The following is an 18,816-nucleotide window of genomic DNA, read 5'->3' on the forward strand; positions in this document are numbered from 1 at the left end:
AAAAAGTCTACGATACTTATTCAGGACCTCTCAGACTGAACATTGCATTTCATGAAGTCAATTACTAAGAAGTCACATTCAGCCAAAATGAGAACTTTTGAAAGCTGACACATTGCAGTTTTGTGACATTCCACAGTGGCATCTGCGTAGTTTTACAAAAGCACTAAACGACCAAAAATTCCATAATTTGTCAGCATGTATCTACAAGCTTTCACTTCATTTAACATGCTTACCTTTCAATTACCTTAAGAAACTAAAGCCAAAAAGCATGTGAAATTACTGTATTTTTTCTTTAAACATGATAAAAATTAAGGTTTCAGGAGGTAACTTCCAGTGTTGCAGGTGTATTCCAACACAAGAGATGCATCATGTCTAGGTAACAGCATGTAAATATAGGCACATACTTATTTTGCCACTCAATTCCTTCTGCTTTAAGAACATCTTCAAAACCCTTTACTCTTGGAAAGTTTTTGGAATTGCTGGGGAAAAAGGAAACGTCATATTACATTAAGAAGGTCAAAATTAACACACTCAGCAAAGACGCTGAAAAAGTATCTCCTGTTTAAAGCTTATTTCGTAAGTGTTGGGATTGAACAGAAAAACAGGAATTCAACTGACCGTACTTCCCCCAACCAAATCTCTTTTTCACAGCTCAACACAAACTACTGATCTCTCTGTAAAGACTCAGAGAAATACAGAAGTCATCTTTTCTCCAACAATTTTGTTGTTGTGCTTTTTAGGTTCTGGTTGTTGTTGTTTTTTTTCCAAAAAAGCAGAACACAAATCTAAATCACAAACTGAAATTAAGTCACCAAACAAGAAACCTCATTCACAGTGTAATTTTATTTTTTTCATTTATAGTTGCTTCCCTAAGAACAAAACAAATCTTACTGTCACACATTAGAACAGCTGTTAGCATGAACATCGAAACAAAAAACTTTAGTGTCAGGTTTTAACCTTGCCTTGCATTCCTCTTCTCTTTAAGTACTACTTTTTACTAATTTAAGTTATTTTCTGAGCATTTTGACTGGACACTCTACATGGTCTTTCTTCTAAATGTGACTTTTGCAAACCAACATTAATATATAACTTCATTCAACCAATCATTGATTCCACATGTATTCAAAGTCTTCCTTTTAAAATGACTATTTATTGGCTAATAGTTTAAAATTTGATTAAGCTGTGTTCAAATAAAATGGAATCAAACTGAAATTTACAAAATGTAAAATTTTATTAAAGAAAACTCAGTGTGTTTGAATATCCAAACGATTTATAAAAACGATTTTGTCATTAAAGGCCTACAGTCAATTAGCAAAATCGTTCTAGTAAACAGACTCCACATGTTTTTTAGGCATGCAACAGCACAGAATGGTGCTTTTGCAAAACCTGCCAAGCATTTATGTCAGTTAGACATCTGACTGCTGTTGGATTTCCCTAGGAATTTGGTGTCCACTCTTGTTTTGGTTTTTTTGGGTTGCTTTTTTCCTCAGGTGTTCTCTTGGCATTTGGTGGTGTTTTTTTTTCTCTTCTAATGTTCTCAATTAACTTCATCCATACCTTTAGAATCCCTTACAGATCTAACTTCATCCCCTTCAAATTAAATTAAGAATTACTAGGTCCAATTTTTAAGCATTTGTTTTTCAAATCGAAGCTCTCTAACATTCAGTTTCTAAATTTCAGGTGAATGAATCTAACTCAAACACCATAAAAAATTCTCTGCTCTTGCAAATATGACTAAAACAAAAAATTAAGGCAAAATATTTTCTCTGCAACAGAATCTGAAAACGTATTTGATAGCAGTAAATAAATGTCAATATTAGCTTCATTCTGAAGTATACAGGCACAGCACCATTATTTTTGTTCTGTTTATAAACCCAGCTTCCCTTTTGATTTTGCATTTATTTAGAAAACAGCACTCTCACAAAAAAAAGAAGGAGGCTTATGTATACAGTATTTAAAGTTTTAACAGATTACAGCAAGTCTACACATAACACTGGCTGCTGTGATTCCAAATTTAATTAACACAAGGTTTATTTTTAAAAAAGGTATTCAAATTCTAAATTACTAAACCAGCACTTATTTATTTTTTTTTTTATCCACTGTACAGAGATGTATTTTCAGGTAGAAGAATTATATCCTAGAACTACTTACCGGAGAAAATGAAAACTAAATGGTGTTTTTTTTAAGGCAGAATTTGAATTACACACCAGGTAAAGGCTACCACAATATTAACTATAACTAACTTGTTCAGCATTTAAAAATTTGCATTCATAACTATTAATTCCTATGCTGGCTAGAACTCTACTGATGTTCCAGGACACCCAGACAGAGATGTGGTTATCCTTAGAGGCTAAAGCTATGCCAAAGTCAACCTATTCACTACTTTTTATTATTAAAGAAACTGTGCTCATTTATGTTAGTAAGTTATATAGACTATTAAGAAAGAGGACGTATGAAATATTGACAATGACAATAAAATTTTAAAAAGCTATCGCTGAGAAAGTCAGAATACATATTCAGAGGAATTTTAATGCTTAAAAACAGATTCACGTGTTCATCCAGTTGAAGATTAGTGTATTAAAAAAAGTTAAGAAAATATTTAGTGTTTCAGTTCAACTGCACTTGATTCAAGCACAGCTTGAGGGTTGGCTGATATAAATTAAACATGGTCACTGCCTCAGCAGCCAAGGTACAGAAAAATGTACATGTTCACAAGATAAATAGAAGTCTCTTCTTTCGGAAAAGAAAAAAGCAGCTATCTCACTCCAATACGGGAGGTCATCCACTCCAAGCCTTGGCATAATCTGAAAGATAAGAGATGCTATATTGGTACTAGTTCTAGTCCACCATCTTTAAAGTAGTTTCTACTAGTTTTTATATTTTAAAACATTTACTTCAATAACATCAGCTGGAATTGGGACTGAAACTTGAACAGAGCAAACAGTGTTTTAAACTAAGTCTGCTTAGGCTTTAACCAAAAGAAGATGGTCAGGGATGCTATTTTATTGAAGCTTGGCTCTCCTTCAGTTTCTTTTCCTTGTAAATTTAAAAGACACTGTTCCTAACATGCTTACTCATAAGTACATGGAACCAAGTAAGCTTTTCTTTCTCTACAGGTTTCTCATGAAATACTGCTTACTTGAAAATTAGACCTTCACATACTAATAGTAAAAGACAAAGAACAGGTATCCAGACAGAACTGGTTCATGAAAAGCCAATGTATCAGGAATTCTAAAATCCCATTACAAAACTAAAAAAATGTTTCTATTCAACAGTAAGATACCGTTTCAGAAGACAGACTTTCCTTTGATGTTTCAGGGATCTAGTTACCTAGTTTATGCCATCTCTAAGCTGTACATTGTGAAGCATACAATGACTACCTATCACAAGGGGGCTAATTTAGCTAGATTTCTGTCAGATCTTCCCAAGAAGATTCAGATCTAACTCTAGGATTATTTTTGTATGACTTGGTCTCACTACTATCACAATTTTAAGTATTCAAATTACTCATCTTTTTTAAATAAGAAAGCAGCAGTCTACAATGGTAATTTTTTCTAAACTGAAGTTCATATTAATTAATTTCTACCTTCTTTCAAATAATTTGAAGATCTAAGTTAATACAAAAACTAAACTGTCAAAAGTGACTTTGGCAGAACTGGGAGCAGCACAGCAGATTTAACTTTTAGAATGAAACAATGCAATCCAAGTTTTTTGACCTTTATAGACAAAGGATTTAATGAAAGCTCAGCTTTCCATTTTAGTAATTGCTGGCATAAAATATAAAAGTTCCAAAATTAGCTGCATCAGTCAAATAAAAATAAAGGTTTAATATTGGCAACTGCTTTGTTTTATGCCAGATCAAAGCTATTTGAATGCTTATCAACAATACCAACCAGCCAAAAGAACCCCACCACAAAACAACAAACCCATCACCAACCCCCCTCCAACTTTTCGCTAAACTTAGAAGCTTAACGCAGATCAGAACGTAAAGGGAGATTACAGTAACTTATTTCTTTAGCTACACAAAGACATACAGAATGAGAGGGTAATGGACAGGTAGTAACAATTATATCTACAGCTACATATTTGGGTGGGTAGGGTGTTCATGGGTTGTTGTTTTTTTTTGGGGGGTGACATTTGGGTTCTGTTCTGTAACAGTAAGCTGAAAGACTTAGGAACAAATTTGGAGTATGAACCATGAAAAAAAATAAATCCAAAAAGTTCAATAACGAAAAAGAAAAATTCAAAACGTCCCTCTGACAGCAAATATGAGAAAAATGTGTTCTTTCAGTAAATTCACATTCGTGTCAATAGGCTTTCAAATCAGCATTCTCATGCACCATCTATCACTACGCTACGCAGTAAGTGTTTACCCTTCTCCTGTCAGAGCACAACAGGACTGAATGTGCCACGGGTGATCCTTTATGGAGCTCAGGGTGAGGTAAGCAGATATCTCAGCAGCTGTCATGCAACCTTTCATGTCCTGTTTGTTTGCAAAGATGAGAACTGCAGCCTTCCGTAAATCCTCGAAGTAATTGAGAGTATTCATAATAATTATTATAAAGAACTAAAAGGCTATTGCATGAACAGAAATTGTTAAAAGAACAGTATTCAAGCTAATCTACAATTACACAGCAGCATGTAGTTTTAACAGACTTATTGCCTTAAAAATTAACTACATTAATACTGAAGAAACTGACTTATTCAGAAGTGTTATCCACCACAGACAACCAAATTATTAATGCATTATATGACTATCTGTTTAGTGTTGACCCCATGTGCATATGTTAACTAATGAAAGTCTTGTTAAAATGTATCTAGCTCCACACTATCCAGCCAGCAGAATTATTATTGGATAAACATTCCAAATCTGTATTAGATACTATTAAAATAGAAAGGCCTTCTAGATAACATTCCCTTGAAAACACTTTCAATTTCATTAATTAAGTTCTGTAGTGATTAAAACAGTAACAATTTAAAAAAATGCATTTAAATTATTTTAAGTTTTACACTATTGTTCCAATAAGGGAGCTCTGATAATGCTGCAGCAGCTATAGTAAAACAGAAACTGATAAAACGTTGTTTCTGTATGGAAGTTAGGATTTCACATAGCAGTGGGACAAGAACTAGGATGTATGGTTTTAGGAATGCAGAAAGGTAAACAAATAAAATACTCAGGAAGTTGACTCGCAATTAAAGTTATTCAACACAGTTAAATCTATATTACCTTTTCAGACTATGTCCCCATCAAGAGAAAAAAAAACAAATCCTTATGGTCCAAAGCTGAAAATTTGCTCCTACAAGTAAGTCCAGTCTAGGCCTACGAACTATTTTCAAAAGCTGGTAGAGCACAACTCTCTTAAGAGTTCATAACACTAGAAACTAATGAATTACATGGGGAAACTTCACCACACAAAGTCATCCTTCCACCTTTTTTGGTAGTATATTTGCTCCCTACTACCTGAATCAAATTTCATAAAAATTAATTATAAAGTAAAAACCTCACTCATATGAAACAATGCAAATCTCTCTGAGAAATTAACTCCACATTACTTGCATTTTACTAAATCATTTTCCTGCAAGAATGAAGGGACATACATAGATTAAAAACAACTCTAATTTAGCTGGAGAGTGATCACAGAAGGTTTTAACGTCCTTTAGCTAATCCAATGTAGGTGTTAATTTAGGATGTTTGAGGGAGTTGGCCCAGTGTTCAACAGTGCTCAATACAACATATACTAATAAAACTACAAATTACAATACAGAAGGAAACTGAACTGAAACTAATTTATCCATAGTATTAGATATGCTCCTTAACTTTAAGAAACCTGATTAAAACAAACAAGAAAGAGCAATGGAATTGACTACTTCCTTAAAGTAAAATTTTTTTTAAAAAGTTTCTTGACATTTTAATAATTTAACTGAAAGACGAGAGATAGTGGTGGAGAAAAATAATACCCTGTTACATTATTATGAAGTTTAAAATCTTTTAAAAGCTCAGTATTTGCAAAGTAAAGATTAGCTTGATTACCATCAAGCAAGCCCCACTAGAAGATGCCTTCATAATAATTTTCCTGTTTATTTATAATTTACATGGGTTTAAAATGTGACCAAATGCATGAACATTTAGGCTTAGAAATTTTTTGTTACAGTATAATTTTTGCTAACACAGGAAGCATGTAATTTATTTGACTATTCACAACAAAAGAAAACTATCACCCCAACTCCCCACCATACCTCATGAGCCAGCATTCTATAAAGTTCTTCTTTTGTAATAGAAAGTCGCTCTCTATCAATGCTGTCAACAACAAGAATGATGAACTAAGGGGAAAAAAACAATAGTTCAGTATGTAAGTACAAAATATAAATTACAGAGAGCACATTTTAAAGAGACTACTACCACAATCTTTCCATATAAGAGACAGACTCTCAGAGCACACCAGAAAACAGAACAAGAGGTTATTGTTACAGCGTTTTCTTAGAGCTCTGGGAATCATACATTAATGTTAAAAATAAATAAATAAATTATTGTGCTTGTACATGTCATCACTGCTATTAAGATCTACTTTAATATACTATGGTAAATTCTCCTTGGTGGATTTCAGGCCCTACATCATAAGCAAAGTAGGGATGTGGGTACCAAAAGCAACTATAGATAGTGGATTACACTTTAAAAATGAATGACAAACTTGCTATGCAGTTATCAATGAAAAGAGAAATTACTGCCCACTCCTACTTGCATACTTGGAAAACTATGAAACTGAAATTCCCTATATTGAAAGAAGCATTTTTAGCAATTCAGCATCATCTTATTGACAAGGCTTAAGAAATGTAATTTCAAAGTAGTATATAAGACCTCAGAAAGCTATCGATCTGTAGGGCTTAACAAACTGTTGCACAACATGGTGCCCTTTGTAATGCAAAGAGCCTGTGCAGTTGGCCTCTCAATTACAAATTTGCAGCCTTCCACTGAGGCACTGGGAGATGGCTACAGCAATGATTTTACCTTTACTGCTCCTGCCAGGCACATTATTCTCATGCCCATACACTTGTGAATCCTGAAACACTGCTAGGTCTAGTATATCAGGTCTCCCATAGGAAGTGATTTTCACTGGTACAAAAATTATTTTCTTTTACCCCACTGTTTCTTTTCCTTGCTATTTTATAGCCTTACAACATAGGAAGATGAAAAAGACATGGCATTACATAGCTGGTAATACTCAAGTACATGCCTGTAAGCATCCCACAATAGTATGCATACATAAACCATAACAACTGATCAGTGTTCAACACTTGCTCTGCTCAGAGTGTGTTCCAAGCTGTGCTAAAAGAATCATTAAGTGGAAAAAACTAGTAGAAAGAGCAAGCACATTCTGATGAAAATCATACAGATAATATAAGAAAATCACAAAACAAAACAAACCACTAACTACAGTAAACACATGCTGCACTGGAGAGGAAAACAAAGAGATAAAACTAATCTGAGAGACTCAATCACTTCTCTTCCCAGATGTGAACATTTCCATTCCTTTTCTCTTCTACTAAAACTCTTTTTGTTTTTCCCCACCCCCAATAACTTCACCATGAAAGCTGCCTCCACTTTCCTCCTCCCCCAAATCTTACATCTGTAAGTCTGTCTCAACATCCTTTCTGTAAGGATTATGATCTGACTCTTAAAACAGAATTGCAAAATTAGCCATATTAGGTTGAAACTAATTAGGACAGGTACACACTAAACAGCTTATTTGTGGAATTTTTACATTACTCCAAAGATTTTGTTTACTTTGATTCAATTTACAGATACAGAAAGAGAGAAAAGAGAGACTGTAACATAAAGGGAGGATTAGAAGTCACTGCTATAATTCTCCAACATAGGCTCCAAATCACTTCACCTTGTAAAATTCAGGAGATTCATTACCCACTGAAAATAACCACAAAGCATGAAAAGTTATGTCAATTTAACATTGCAGTGACTTTGAGATGTCTAGCAGTTGAGGAGGAACAGTAAAGGAACTATTCATATCTGGGATGGCTAGGGTTAGCATACTAAACAGACCTCTTTTCTTTCTCAGCTGTTTCCAGTAGACAAAGCTTCTAAGTAAAAGGAAAGTTCTTCTCTGCAAGTGCTAGAAAGCACTGGATTTCAAACACTTACTATCCAGAATATGATGGACAACATCCCAAAAATGATCAAAAAAAGAACTAATACATGCATCTCCCCAAATTCAAAAAGAAAAGATTCTCCATGGACAAATGCCAAGAACTTATTGTACCAAGTAAGGCTGTCAGAAGTCTCTTCACCCTCATGTGCAGGTGTCTTAGGTGTAGCCATACTTTTCTAGATAAAATTAAATATAAGTTTAAAATATTAGAGGCAAAGGTTGAGAAGTCACCACCAGGCTTTCAGTAGATAAAAAGCTTCTGAAAATCTGGAGTGGATCACTCTACTCTACCCTCTCTCAAATTAGAGCACAGGGCAGAAAACCTCATTTTGCAGGAGGGTTGAATACTTACATGATGAGTAACATCTAAGAGAGATCACTGCTTTTGGTAGAAACAGTAAGAAAGGACGTCTAAAATAATTAACATCAACATAGAAGTCTCAAAGTGAGGCTACAGAGATTATATGTGCACATTGTGTTGATAACCCTTCGGCATCAAAAAGACTGACAAAAAAACCCACAACCCCAAAACACCCTCCAAAAACCTGAAAGACAACTGTTGCTCAGTTCTACTCCAACCTTTCCAGCAATGGCAGCTTTACCAGTACCTCATCAGTATTGCACAGCTAGCCTTCTCCTTATCCTTTGGATAAAGGCCACAAGCTGCTGAGCTTTTTAAATACTACTGCCTAGAGAAAGTTTAATTCCTCATCCTTAATCATCATTACCTCAAAAACATTTCAGACTAGATGTACAGAACTTAGGTTAACTGCTGCAAATTCTCACCAAATTTGCAAACTACACTGCAAAATATTATTTTTAATCTCCTTGAAAAAGCATGCAAAAAACCCTTTTGATCTGAAAAGTATTTTGGTATCATCTGACTGTCTAGGAAAGAAGTCTTAACTTCACAGTTTGTACAGTATACAGGAAGAATACTCCAAATATTACCAGAAAATTGGTACATACTAGAGACATCTTACACTTTCTGAGTTTGCTCTTCCTCAAAGAGATTTAAAAAAATACAGGTGAGATCTTTATAAAAATCTACCAATATTCTTAATAAATAATTTCAAACAAACTTATTGGATATGCAGACTCCAAAGCAGGTTCTCATACCTCTGTGTTTGAATAATACGTATTCCACGATGACCGTAATGATTCTTGTCCTCCAATATCCCACATTAAGAAATGAGTGTTTTTCACCACTATTTCCTCTACATTGCTTCCTATGGTTGGAGAAGTATGAACCACTTCATTCATTAAGCTAAAGGAAACAATATCACACCATAAAGACCATTAAAATCCATAAGGCTTGTCACAGCTCAATTATAACAAATTTGTTATAGACAAAGTAAATATGTATAACTGATGAAAAAAGATTTGAAAACTAGGCATATTTAAAAAATCTATCAATTTGAATTTTTATAAAAATAAATATTTAAAAGCAGTTCTTTAGTAACAAGATTAGTTCAATCTAAATTTGAACTTAAAATGTGGTGACAAAGCTCTAGTGTGCTTTTGTAGTAGAGACTGTAGACACGCTTAAAGACATCAGCGATGAAAAGTAAGCATATAAAAGGCTTATAACAAATGGATAAGCATCTGCGTTTTAAGTGGCTTCTCTTTTCACAGGACACTTTAACAGATACTCAAAATGCACTTGTTTCAAAGTAGAAGTTGCTGTTGTAAAGATCCCAAATAAGGGAAATACTAAACTGTGCAAAATATATATCAGAATACAATTTAATCAGAGCACTCAATTGTCAATATTCTCAAATTTATCATAGATACTATTATAATGCTGGCAAGATCTAGATGCAATGATGCCATTGAAAATGCTTAAGGTAGGACTAAGCCAAGATAAAAAACTATTCTGAGGAATTCTCCATCACAAATTTTTGATACTCCAATCAGGAAACACCTGGAAACATTTCTGGATTTTTGCAGAATGACTATCTGTGCACCTGTTGGTGAAACGATTATTTCTATGCGTACAAATAAAGATAAGCTTTGATGGCAAAAGAATTTGCAGTTCACTTGCATGTACAATTTTGTATATGTTTGTGTGTAGAACTTTGTTATTCAGTTTACAGTTTGGTTTTAAAACACTGCAGTTCCTTCAGTTATTATGTACATCTTTACTCTTGTTTCAAACAACTAATACTGCTAGTGTACAAACTGTGTGTGATCTAGAACCACAGAGATTCCACTAGGTCAAAAAACCTGAGTTTTCAATTATTAAACCCTGTAAATACTAAAATGCAAACAAACAAAAAAATCAAAATAGTTCATATACTTACAATTGATAAAGAATAGTAGTCTTTCCAGCATTATCAAGTCCCACTATGATTACTTTGTGCTCTGCATATACACAAAAAAGACAAGAATAAATTAGTGGAAACAGCCATAACTGTAATTCTGTTTAATCACTTTTGCTTCCTGAAGAAAGCAACCGCTCGTTTGTCTTATTTTAATAGCTTACACTGAATACTGGTGACTTCAGAACAGAAAAAAATTAATGCACAGTCTCATCTCTTGAAACTACGGTTTTAGGAATAGTCAGTACTGGAAGTCTTCACAGAAATGGTTACCAATATGATTACTTCATTAAAAAGATCTAGTTTTCAAAATAGAAGTACAATGAAAAAAATACAACTCATAGCAGTGCATAATTTTAAGAACATCCCCAAACATTCAAAGACTGCACAAAATATTAGCCTGATATTCAAGGATCAATAATAACCACTTGTTAAGGGACCACCATTATTTGTACAGTAAAAACTAAGATGCAGATTTATTTCAAATAGATCACTAATTCCAATGCGGCAATTTGTGAACTGAAAAGTCATAGAATGACAGGATGGTCAAGGTTGGAAGACACTTCTGTAGGTCATCTGGTCTGGCCTCCCTGCTCAACCAGGACCACCTAGAGCTAGTTGCCCAGGACTGTGACCAGATGGCTTTTAATTAACTGCAAGGATGAAGGTTCCACAACCTACCTGCGCAACCTGTGCTAGAGTTCAGTCACTCACACAGTGCAAAAGTGTTTCCTAAAGTTCAGAGGGAAGCCCGTGTTTCAGTTTGTACACATTGCCTCTGGTCCTGGCACTGAGCACCACCAAAATGAGCTTGGCTCTGTCCTCTTTGCACCTTCCTTTCAGAAATGTATATACATGAAGATCCTCTGAGCCTTCTCCTGACTAAACAATCTCAGCCTTTTCTCACATGCAAGATGCTCCAGTCCCTTCATCATCTTGTGGCCCATTGTGGCCCCTGCTCTGGCAGGGGGGGTTGGACTAGATGATCTTTCGAGGTCCCTTCCAACCCCTATGATTCTATGATTCTATGATTACTGCATGCTTTCCATCATGTCCATATCTTTCTTGTACTGAAGAGTCCAGGACGCTAGTCCAGGTGAGGTCTCACCAGTGCTGAGAAGAGAAAGATCACCTCCCTCAACCTGCCAGAAAGTCCATCTTACAGAATAGTGATCTTCCAAATGGTGCAACGTTATTTTTCCAGGCACAGGGGAAAAAAAACAAAATCCAAACCAAAACAAACAACCCAGCGCTTATATGCTTTGCTGTAGTTAATCCTTCACAGAATTTCAAACAGCCAATTAGTATAGATGTTCTTTTGATACATGTGAAAACTCATCTGCTTACTAACAAAAAAGCAAATCACTTGCGAGCAGAGAATTTACAAGTGGATACTACAAGTAAAACTTGCCATTAATAGGCTCACTTTTGAATAGTATTAATAATATTAATACATTGTTCATATTGTACATTAATAACTTTACTAACTTGTTAATATTGCATATTAATAATATAATACCAAATAATAGCCAATATTTAAAATTCTAGGTAATTTACTCCAAAGCAAAACATTGTTCACAGCTTAAAGATTTCCTCTAAAATATCACACTCAATCCACAAGATTTATAATAAACTACTAAAAGGTCAGAATTTATATCATCAATATCAAATTGGAGGGGTTTTTGCTTGCAAGTGGATGGTTTAAGGAAGATTTAAAGTGGTGGGGGGGTGGTTTTTTTTGTTTGTTTTGTTTTTTTAAACCTATGTGTAATACCCCAAGTGTCTTGATACTGAAAGTTAGTTATTTTAATAAAACAATCTCTTGCCTGGAACTTTGGAGTGTTGCTATGTGATACAGCCCTAAAAAACGTTGAAGTCAATTTCTTTGTTCCCCTGCTGCTGCATCCTGCCAACAGATTTGAAAGAACGAACTTTTCCTGGCTTTATATCCAGTAATACTTTTATCCCCATAAGAGGCAGTATCAGTAATTAATAATCTTCCTCAATACGTAAATTGTATGAAATATTCTCTGCTTTGAACTCTAGTAAGAAATGTCATATAACTAGACTGTCCATCTCTTCTTCAAATTCAGTGAAGTTTTAAGGCCTTATAAAGTTCAAATACAGAAATACCCCTTTGTTGTTTTCACAACAGCCATGTGGTCAGCTACTGCCTGGAAGAAGACAACTCTACTTTTGCAATATTCTGTTTTGAGTTATTTTCAAGGAGGAAAAGAATAGGAATTTCAATTTCAGGTATTAAATTGCTCTACCACCCTCATATCAGAAGAGAGTCTGACTTAGGAATGAATGAGAAAAGCGCTGGATCAAATAGTATCATGCTACTTAAAGTATTAAAAAAAAAATAAATCCCCATTGAGGTAACTGTTTTTGAACAGCACTGAAGTGTAAATGGTTCAGCACTAATGGGGCAAAAAAAGCACATCTTACCTGTGTTTCTCTGTAGCCTAATAGTATCTTATACAGTAACTGAGTAAGCACAAACAAGAAACAGTCACACAGGTGTTAATTAATATGGATTTGAGGATGAAAATAATAAGATGAAAGCATCAGTAAGTCATACAAATAGCAGGTATTAATGGCAGTTGTTTTTAGAATTGTTATCTACGGTAATGGAAAACTCAACTTACAAACATATTAAGAAGTTTTATTTCTGTGTAGTTTGGTTATATTACAGATTTTTTTGCTTGTATGTGTGCATTAGAAGAAATGTGAACATAAAAATGACCAAACTAAGAAGAAAATTTTAGCAAGATGAACACTTGTTTACAAGAGCTACTAGTAGAAGATAGATGCTACATTTAAGAAAAAGGACAGTTACAGAATAAACCATAGCCAGTGATTTATGCTCATATTTGTTTACTGTACTTTCAGACTAACCCAAGTTTCTCCCTTTCACTGGCTGGCATTCAAAATGTTGGGTTGTATTCATTAATATCTTTCCAGTCCACCATGTCCTTGGCAAAAGAAAAAAGAAAATCCAGGACAAAGTTGCCAGAGTGTAAGAGCACAGCCTTTACAAATCAAGTAGAAAGAGTGGAAAAAAAAATAAGTAGAAAAAGTAGACATGAGCAAGGGGGGGGAAGGAGGGGGAATAATTAAATAATTGGAACAATATTGGACTATTCAAAATAATCCAAATATTTTTTATATTAATTATTCCTGGCAGACTGTTGAAAAAAATGACATCTGTATATGTGCATAGAATTGTTAAAAAACAACTCTGACAGTCTAGTATTACAAAACAATAGGGCAGTGATGCTGATCATCTTGCAGATGTTAGAAGGAAGACATAACATGCTCTTTTCTGCACTTATTCTTCTATATTCTTCTGTAGTAAAAGGACCCAAAAATGAAGACTCAGTTCTCACAACTTTGCCCTTTCCTCTTTCTAATTTGCAAAAATTAAACAAAAAAAATATTTCTAAATATTTTAATGATGAGTAAGGCTTTTCTAACACGTTTGAAAGAAGAAATGAATATTGGAAAGGGGACTAATACTTTTCAGGCTGTGAAAAACAAAACCCTCATCTAGTTCCTAAGAACAACAATCTTAGAGGCCCCAAGGCTGAAGACAGAACGCAGATAGAAGTTTGCTAAAGAGGAGGCAGGAGGACCTTCATTTTACTAAAGTTCAAAGGCACTTCAATACAAGGATTCATTCCGCACACTAAAGGCTGCCTTAGAGTCTTATTTAAAAGAAATAAATAAAGCTAAAACACATCTTGCATTTCCAGAGTTGATTACAAGTAAGTAGCTTTTAGTAGTCACTGGAACCATATTCTATTTGGTTTTCCAGATAATTTTCTCAACTTGACTGTACAGTCTAGGAACTGTCAGCAAGCTTAAATGCAGCAACTGTGGAGTTACAGATGTTCAACCACCTTGACTTAAAGCTCACCATTATTTTTCTTACAGCAGTTTTTTACCATGTATAGCATTTATTCAGAGTAACTTGCAATACTTTTTGATGGACTATCATTTTAAAAAAAATAATAAAAATACAGATTTGTGAACATCTTTCTTAAAGACCTTTATCAGCCACATACACAAGGAATAAAGTACTGACTATTGCCAGAGTGGTCACTATCAAGGTTGCTGACATTCAGTTACAGTTTTTCCTTTTAGTTTCATTAAGAGCAATCCTGATAGTATTGACAGAATGATAAGTCAAGCAAGCTTTATAAGTTTTGTGTTGACACAGGCAATACATTAGTTGCTCCATCATTTATTCTTATTACTACATATTGCTTAGAATGCACCATTTGAGTACTGAATCATCGCTTAGGATGGTAATTTTTTAACTTATTTTTTTAAACATACTTTTGAAAGTTACCTTTAAAATAAGTAAGTTCAGTCTGAACTTAGGACACTTTATAACTAGACTTTACATAGCTCCAGAACACAACATTTTAAATGAAGACAATAGTCAAGCAATGTTTTTTATCAATTTCGAAAATAAGGAAAAAGAATCAGGAAGCCCTCAGTATGTCACCTAGGAAAAAAAAAAAAAAAAGTATATTTTTTAGCCAATTATTTTTCTTATAAGTTCACATTGTTCAGTCACTACTTGATTAAGAGACAATATATTTTGACAGAAAGACATAGAAATGCTTACTTGTCCTCCCTACTTCAGGCTTTAACCTCTGCACTGAAAGGGCATGAAGACCAGAAAACAACAAGACTAAGTAAGGGTCTGGAACAGTTTTGTCCACTACTGCCACCACCACACAAACAAAACTAGCCACTATTTAAAGATTCCTGCCAAACTAAAACTGGAAAAGAACTGTTCCAAACACATCCACAAAACTAAACAAATATTCCTTGATGGACTCTGCTCAGGGCAGCAACTGTTAGCCTTCCTCTCTTTCATTAGTCATTGGCTCACAGATAGCACAGGCATTCCACAGTTTCCTTACACTGCTCTGCACTGTAGCTTTTCTTGTTCCATAATCCCACATACAAGATTTGGAGTAGATGGTGCACTGCAATGGAAAAACAAGTGCATTCTGCTAGGAGAGCAGGAAAAAAAATCTAAAGGCATTCCCATTCTAAAAGTTCCCATCACAAGCCAAAGACACAGTAATTTAATCATTACATTTTTCACCATGGTCCAGTCTGGGTTTGCCAAAAATGGGTTCACCATAATCAAAACAGGCTGAATAATTTTCAATGGAACAATTGCTGCTGAATGTACAGTGAGCTGAATAAGAACAAAAGACAGTTTCAACTCCTGATAAGAACACATAGATGCTACACAAGTCATAGGGCTAAAACAGATGAATTAAATTGTAAGAAATGCTGCTGGGAGAGGTCAATAGATAATACCAGTCAACAGACACTTATCACTCAATATCTTTACAACCAGATTAGGTCAAGTCTCTCAACCCTCTTTCCAGTCATTCATCCTTATCATTGGAAAGGATGGCAAGATAATAAAATTGCAAAGTAGTAAAGATGATGTGTAAATTCGTAAAATTACATTCAGTGCTTTAGTAGCATCTAAGGTAGCTTCATTACAAGGTTTTCCTCTGCCAGGCAGAGTCACTCTGAATGAACAAAATTTTTTGCATATCACACATTAACTGCACTGAGCCCTGAGACATAAAAATGCATGAGGCTTATTTGATTATGCTAGGTATCTTAAGATATGTACATTTTTCAGGCATTATTGATTGAATACCTTTCAGATTTTTCCTTTTCAGCTCAAATATTATTAATATTTATGTAAATCAAAACTGCAGTGCATAATTAATACTCTAGTGAAATGCCAACAATTTACTGTTCTGGATCTTCTGCCACTTAGGAACAGCTCCAATCCCAAGCTTGATGCAAAACAGGTGGCATTTTCTAAATCCTTCCGTCGTTTAACCTTTCATTTTGCCAGTATCAAATGCTTCAGACTATCAGCACAATCCACACTAGTGATGAGGAACTGATGATATGCTCCACACACATTGGAGTTTACTTGTGTCCTTGAAACATTCCCTCTAGATAGTCAAACTCATTGTGTGCACTACTCTGCTGGTTGGCTATATGAGCAGTTTCATGGGACAGCTTATGAATTCTCTACCTGAATTATCTACATTTTATATAACTAGAAAAGTAAACAAAACCAACTCAATAATTACTAGTCTTTATTATTAATATTAATGTTTAGAGAAAAATAGTCATGTTAGTAGATATTAATATTAGAGAATAATTTCCCACTGGATGGTCAAAAATCTATGTTTGAAGAGAATTTTCTAGGGTGGGATTTCAATTTTGGCCATGAACAGAAACTCACTTCCTTCTCTACAGTCACAACATGAAGAGGGGACAAAAAATCCCGACAAACCAAATCAAAAAGAACCCAAACAAAGCAAGATCAGAACACATCCCAGAAGCCCCTCACTGGAATAAAAACCAAATTGTAAGTATTTCATGGTTCTGACTCATTTATCTTAACTCTGATACTAATTTTCATTAACATTTTAAATGTTTGAAGCATAACTTTTCTTTCAGGAATTAATATACAATAAGACATGTTCTCCATGTCGTCGTGCACTAATATAGAAAATAGAAGCCAAAACAATGAAACTCCACCTCTTCCTTCCTTCCCAAAAATATATATTGACATCATAAAGTACCATATAAACATCTGTTCTCTTCTTAAAGATAACTCTTTAGAGCCCTTCTTGGAAGGAAAGAAGTCGCAGATTGCAGCATTTTATGAAAATCAAGACAGTACTTAATAGTTTTCTGGAGAACAGTTGGAATCTTGAATCTTACCAAATGGGTTTTCCAGTTCAGATAAATAAGAGTCTTCAAATCAACAAAAGCAACAACATATTCAGAAGACCCTTGTTAGAAGACTTCAGGAATTGTATGATGGGACGATATACCCAGAGGAAAGATAAATGGAATGTGTGTCTCTCCCGCTCCCATCCCATGAAAAGCCAGTTAGATACACAGATGATAATATGTACACACACTGACATTTTGCTCTGGTATTTACAGAACTGGAATGAGTTACGTGCACTGACCGTGACAAGACTATTAAAGGGACACTAGGTGTACTTGCCTCACAAAACTTGCACAAGTGTACTGGCTACGAAGCGTTGCACAAAAAAGCTTAACTACACTTTCAGTAACTTTAAAGTGAGATTGAAAACATGCATTTGGCAACGAGATGGGAGAAAAATAACACATCGGTTTGCCTGTTCCAAACTCGGGGCTTCAAGGAAAACCAATACAAACAATACATTTGTTGCCTATTTTATTTTCTAATCAAAGCATGCTAGGTAAACAAGATTTATTAAAATAAATATATTAAAAATAATTTTCTATTTCTATGAGAACTGCCTGGGCTAAAGGTGATGGCAGCCACAAGTTCTGAACTCTGGATTAGAACATGAGCTATGGGTGCGCTAGGTATGAGAGAAGGGAAAGCTATCCCCTTTTTATCCTTGGCTTGAGAAGTTATTTTTTTGGGTCGCTAATTGTATTTAACCAGCATCTTTGCCGAAACACAAACAGATCTTTACCTCAAAGGTCCCAACTTAGATTTGGTGAGGTTTTTTTAATACTAAAGATAGCAGGCTCCAACTTACAAACGGAGGATCTGCAAAACAAACAGGACCTTCATAATCCGTCAAAGCTCCAGCCGCTACAACGATAAAACCACACGTCTGAGAGGCAGTTGCATTCGCCACTTTACGAACTCGAGAGCACACTGCTCGAAAGGCTGCCCTGGATAAACAAAGTGTTGGGAGCAGCCATGGGGGAGAGGAGGGGACCACCTCAGTCAGAGAAACAAAGCGGTCCCGAGCATGAGGCGCCGCGGAACAACCGCTCCCGGAGGTGCACAAAGAAAAGCACAACTTTCGCCAGGACGAATCCTCAGGGTAAACCCAGCAACCAGAGCAGGCCTCTAATCAAGGACGACTGCCCGCGGCCCACTCAGCTCCGCGGGCACCGCTCGCCCCCCTCACCGCCGCCACGCCGCCCGCCCCGCAACCCCGCAGTCTGCTCCGGGCCCCGCGCCCACCTTGGTTACCGAAGAGACTCCAGAGCTTGGCAAAAATCAGGCCCATGCCTGGCCTCGGCTTCTCGCCGAGTCCCCAGGGCACCCAGAAGCGTGAGCCAGGCCGGGGCTCCCGCAGCTCCTCGGCCGGACAGAGCCCGCAGCGGCCACCAGCGGGCGGGGGAGCGGGCACCGGGCGTTGCCCCGCCCCCAGCCAACGGCCGCTCGGCGTCAGGGCCGCCCCGCTGCTACACGCTTATCGCGTCGTGCGTGTCACCCCGTGCGTCATCACCCGGGGCCGCGGCGG

General features: G+C 35.8%; 1 protein-coding gene across 1 annotated transcript; it reads right to left on the bottom strand.

The window, feature by feature from the left end:
* Positions 1-824: 824 nt before the first annotated feature.
* ARL5B (ADP ribosylation factor like GTPase 5B) lies at positions 825-18,744 on the bottom strand. Its single transcript, XM_051610584.1, has 6 exons — positions 18,534-18,744; positions 10,466-10,526; positions 9,282-9,429; positions 6,238-6,321; positions 4,374-4,525; positions 825-2,804 (listed from the first exon to the last, which is right to left on the bottom strand). Exons 1-6 carry the CDS (start codon positions 18,577-18,579, stop codon positions 2,756-2,758), a joined length of 540 nt encoding a protein of 179 aa, XP_051466544.1. The 5' UTR covers positions 18,580-18,744; the 3' UTR covers positions 825-2,755.
* Positions 18,745-18,816: the final 72 nt, after the last annotated feature.

The sequence above is a fragment of the Apus apus genome, chromosome 2, assembly GCF_020740795.1.
Source record: "Apus apus isolate bApuApu2 chromosome 2, bApuApu2.pri.cur, whole genome shotgun sequence".
Taxonomy (NCBI): domain Eukaryota; kingdom Metazoa; phylum Chordata; class Aves; order Apodiformes; family Apodidae; genus Apus; species Apus apus.

Bases quoted from the DNA above. Each gene is read 5' to 3' on its own strand.
- ARL5B (XM_051610584.1), bottom strand. From the start codon at position 18,579: ATGGGCCTGATTTTTGCCAAGCTCTGGAGTCTCTTCGGTAACCAAG. The intron at 4,526-6,237 runs GTATGGTGGGGA...AATTACTTCGAG, and splicing joins ATAGAATGCTGGCTCATGAG to GATTTACGGAAGGCTGCAGT. The intron at 2,805-4,373 runs GTAAACACTTAC...CTTATCTTTCAG, and splicing joins TGTGCTCTGACAGGAGAAGG to ATTATGCCAAGGCTTGGAGT.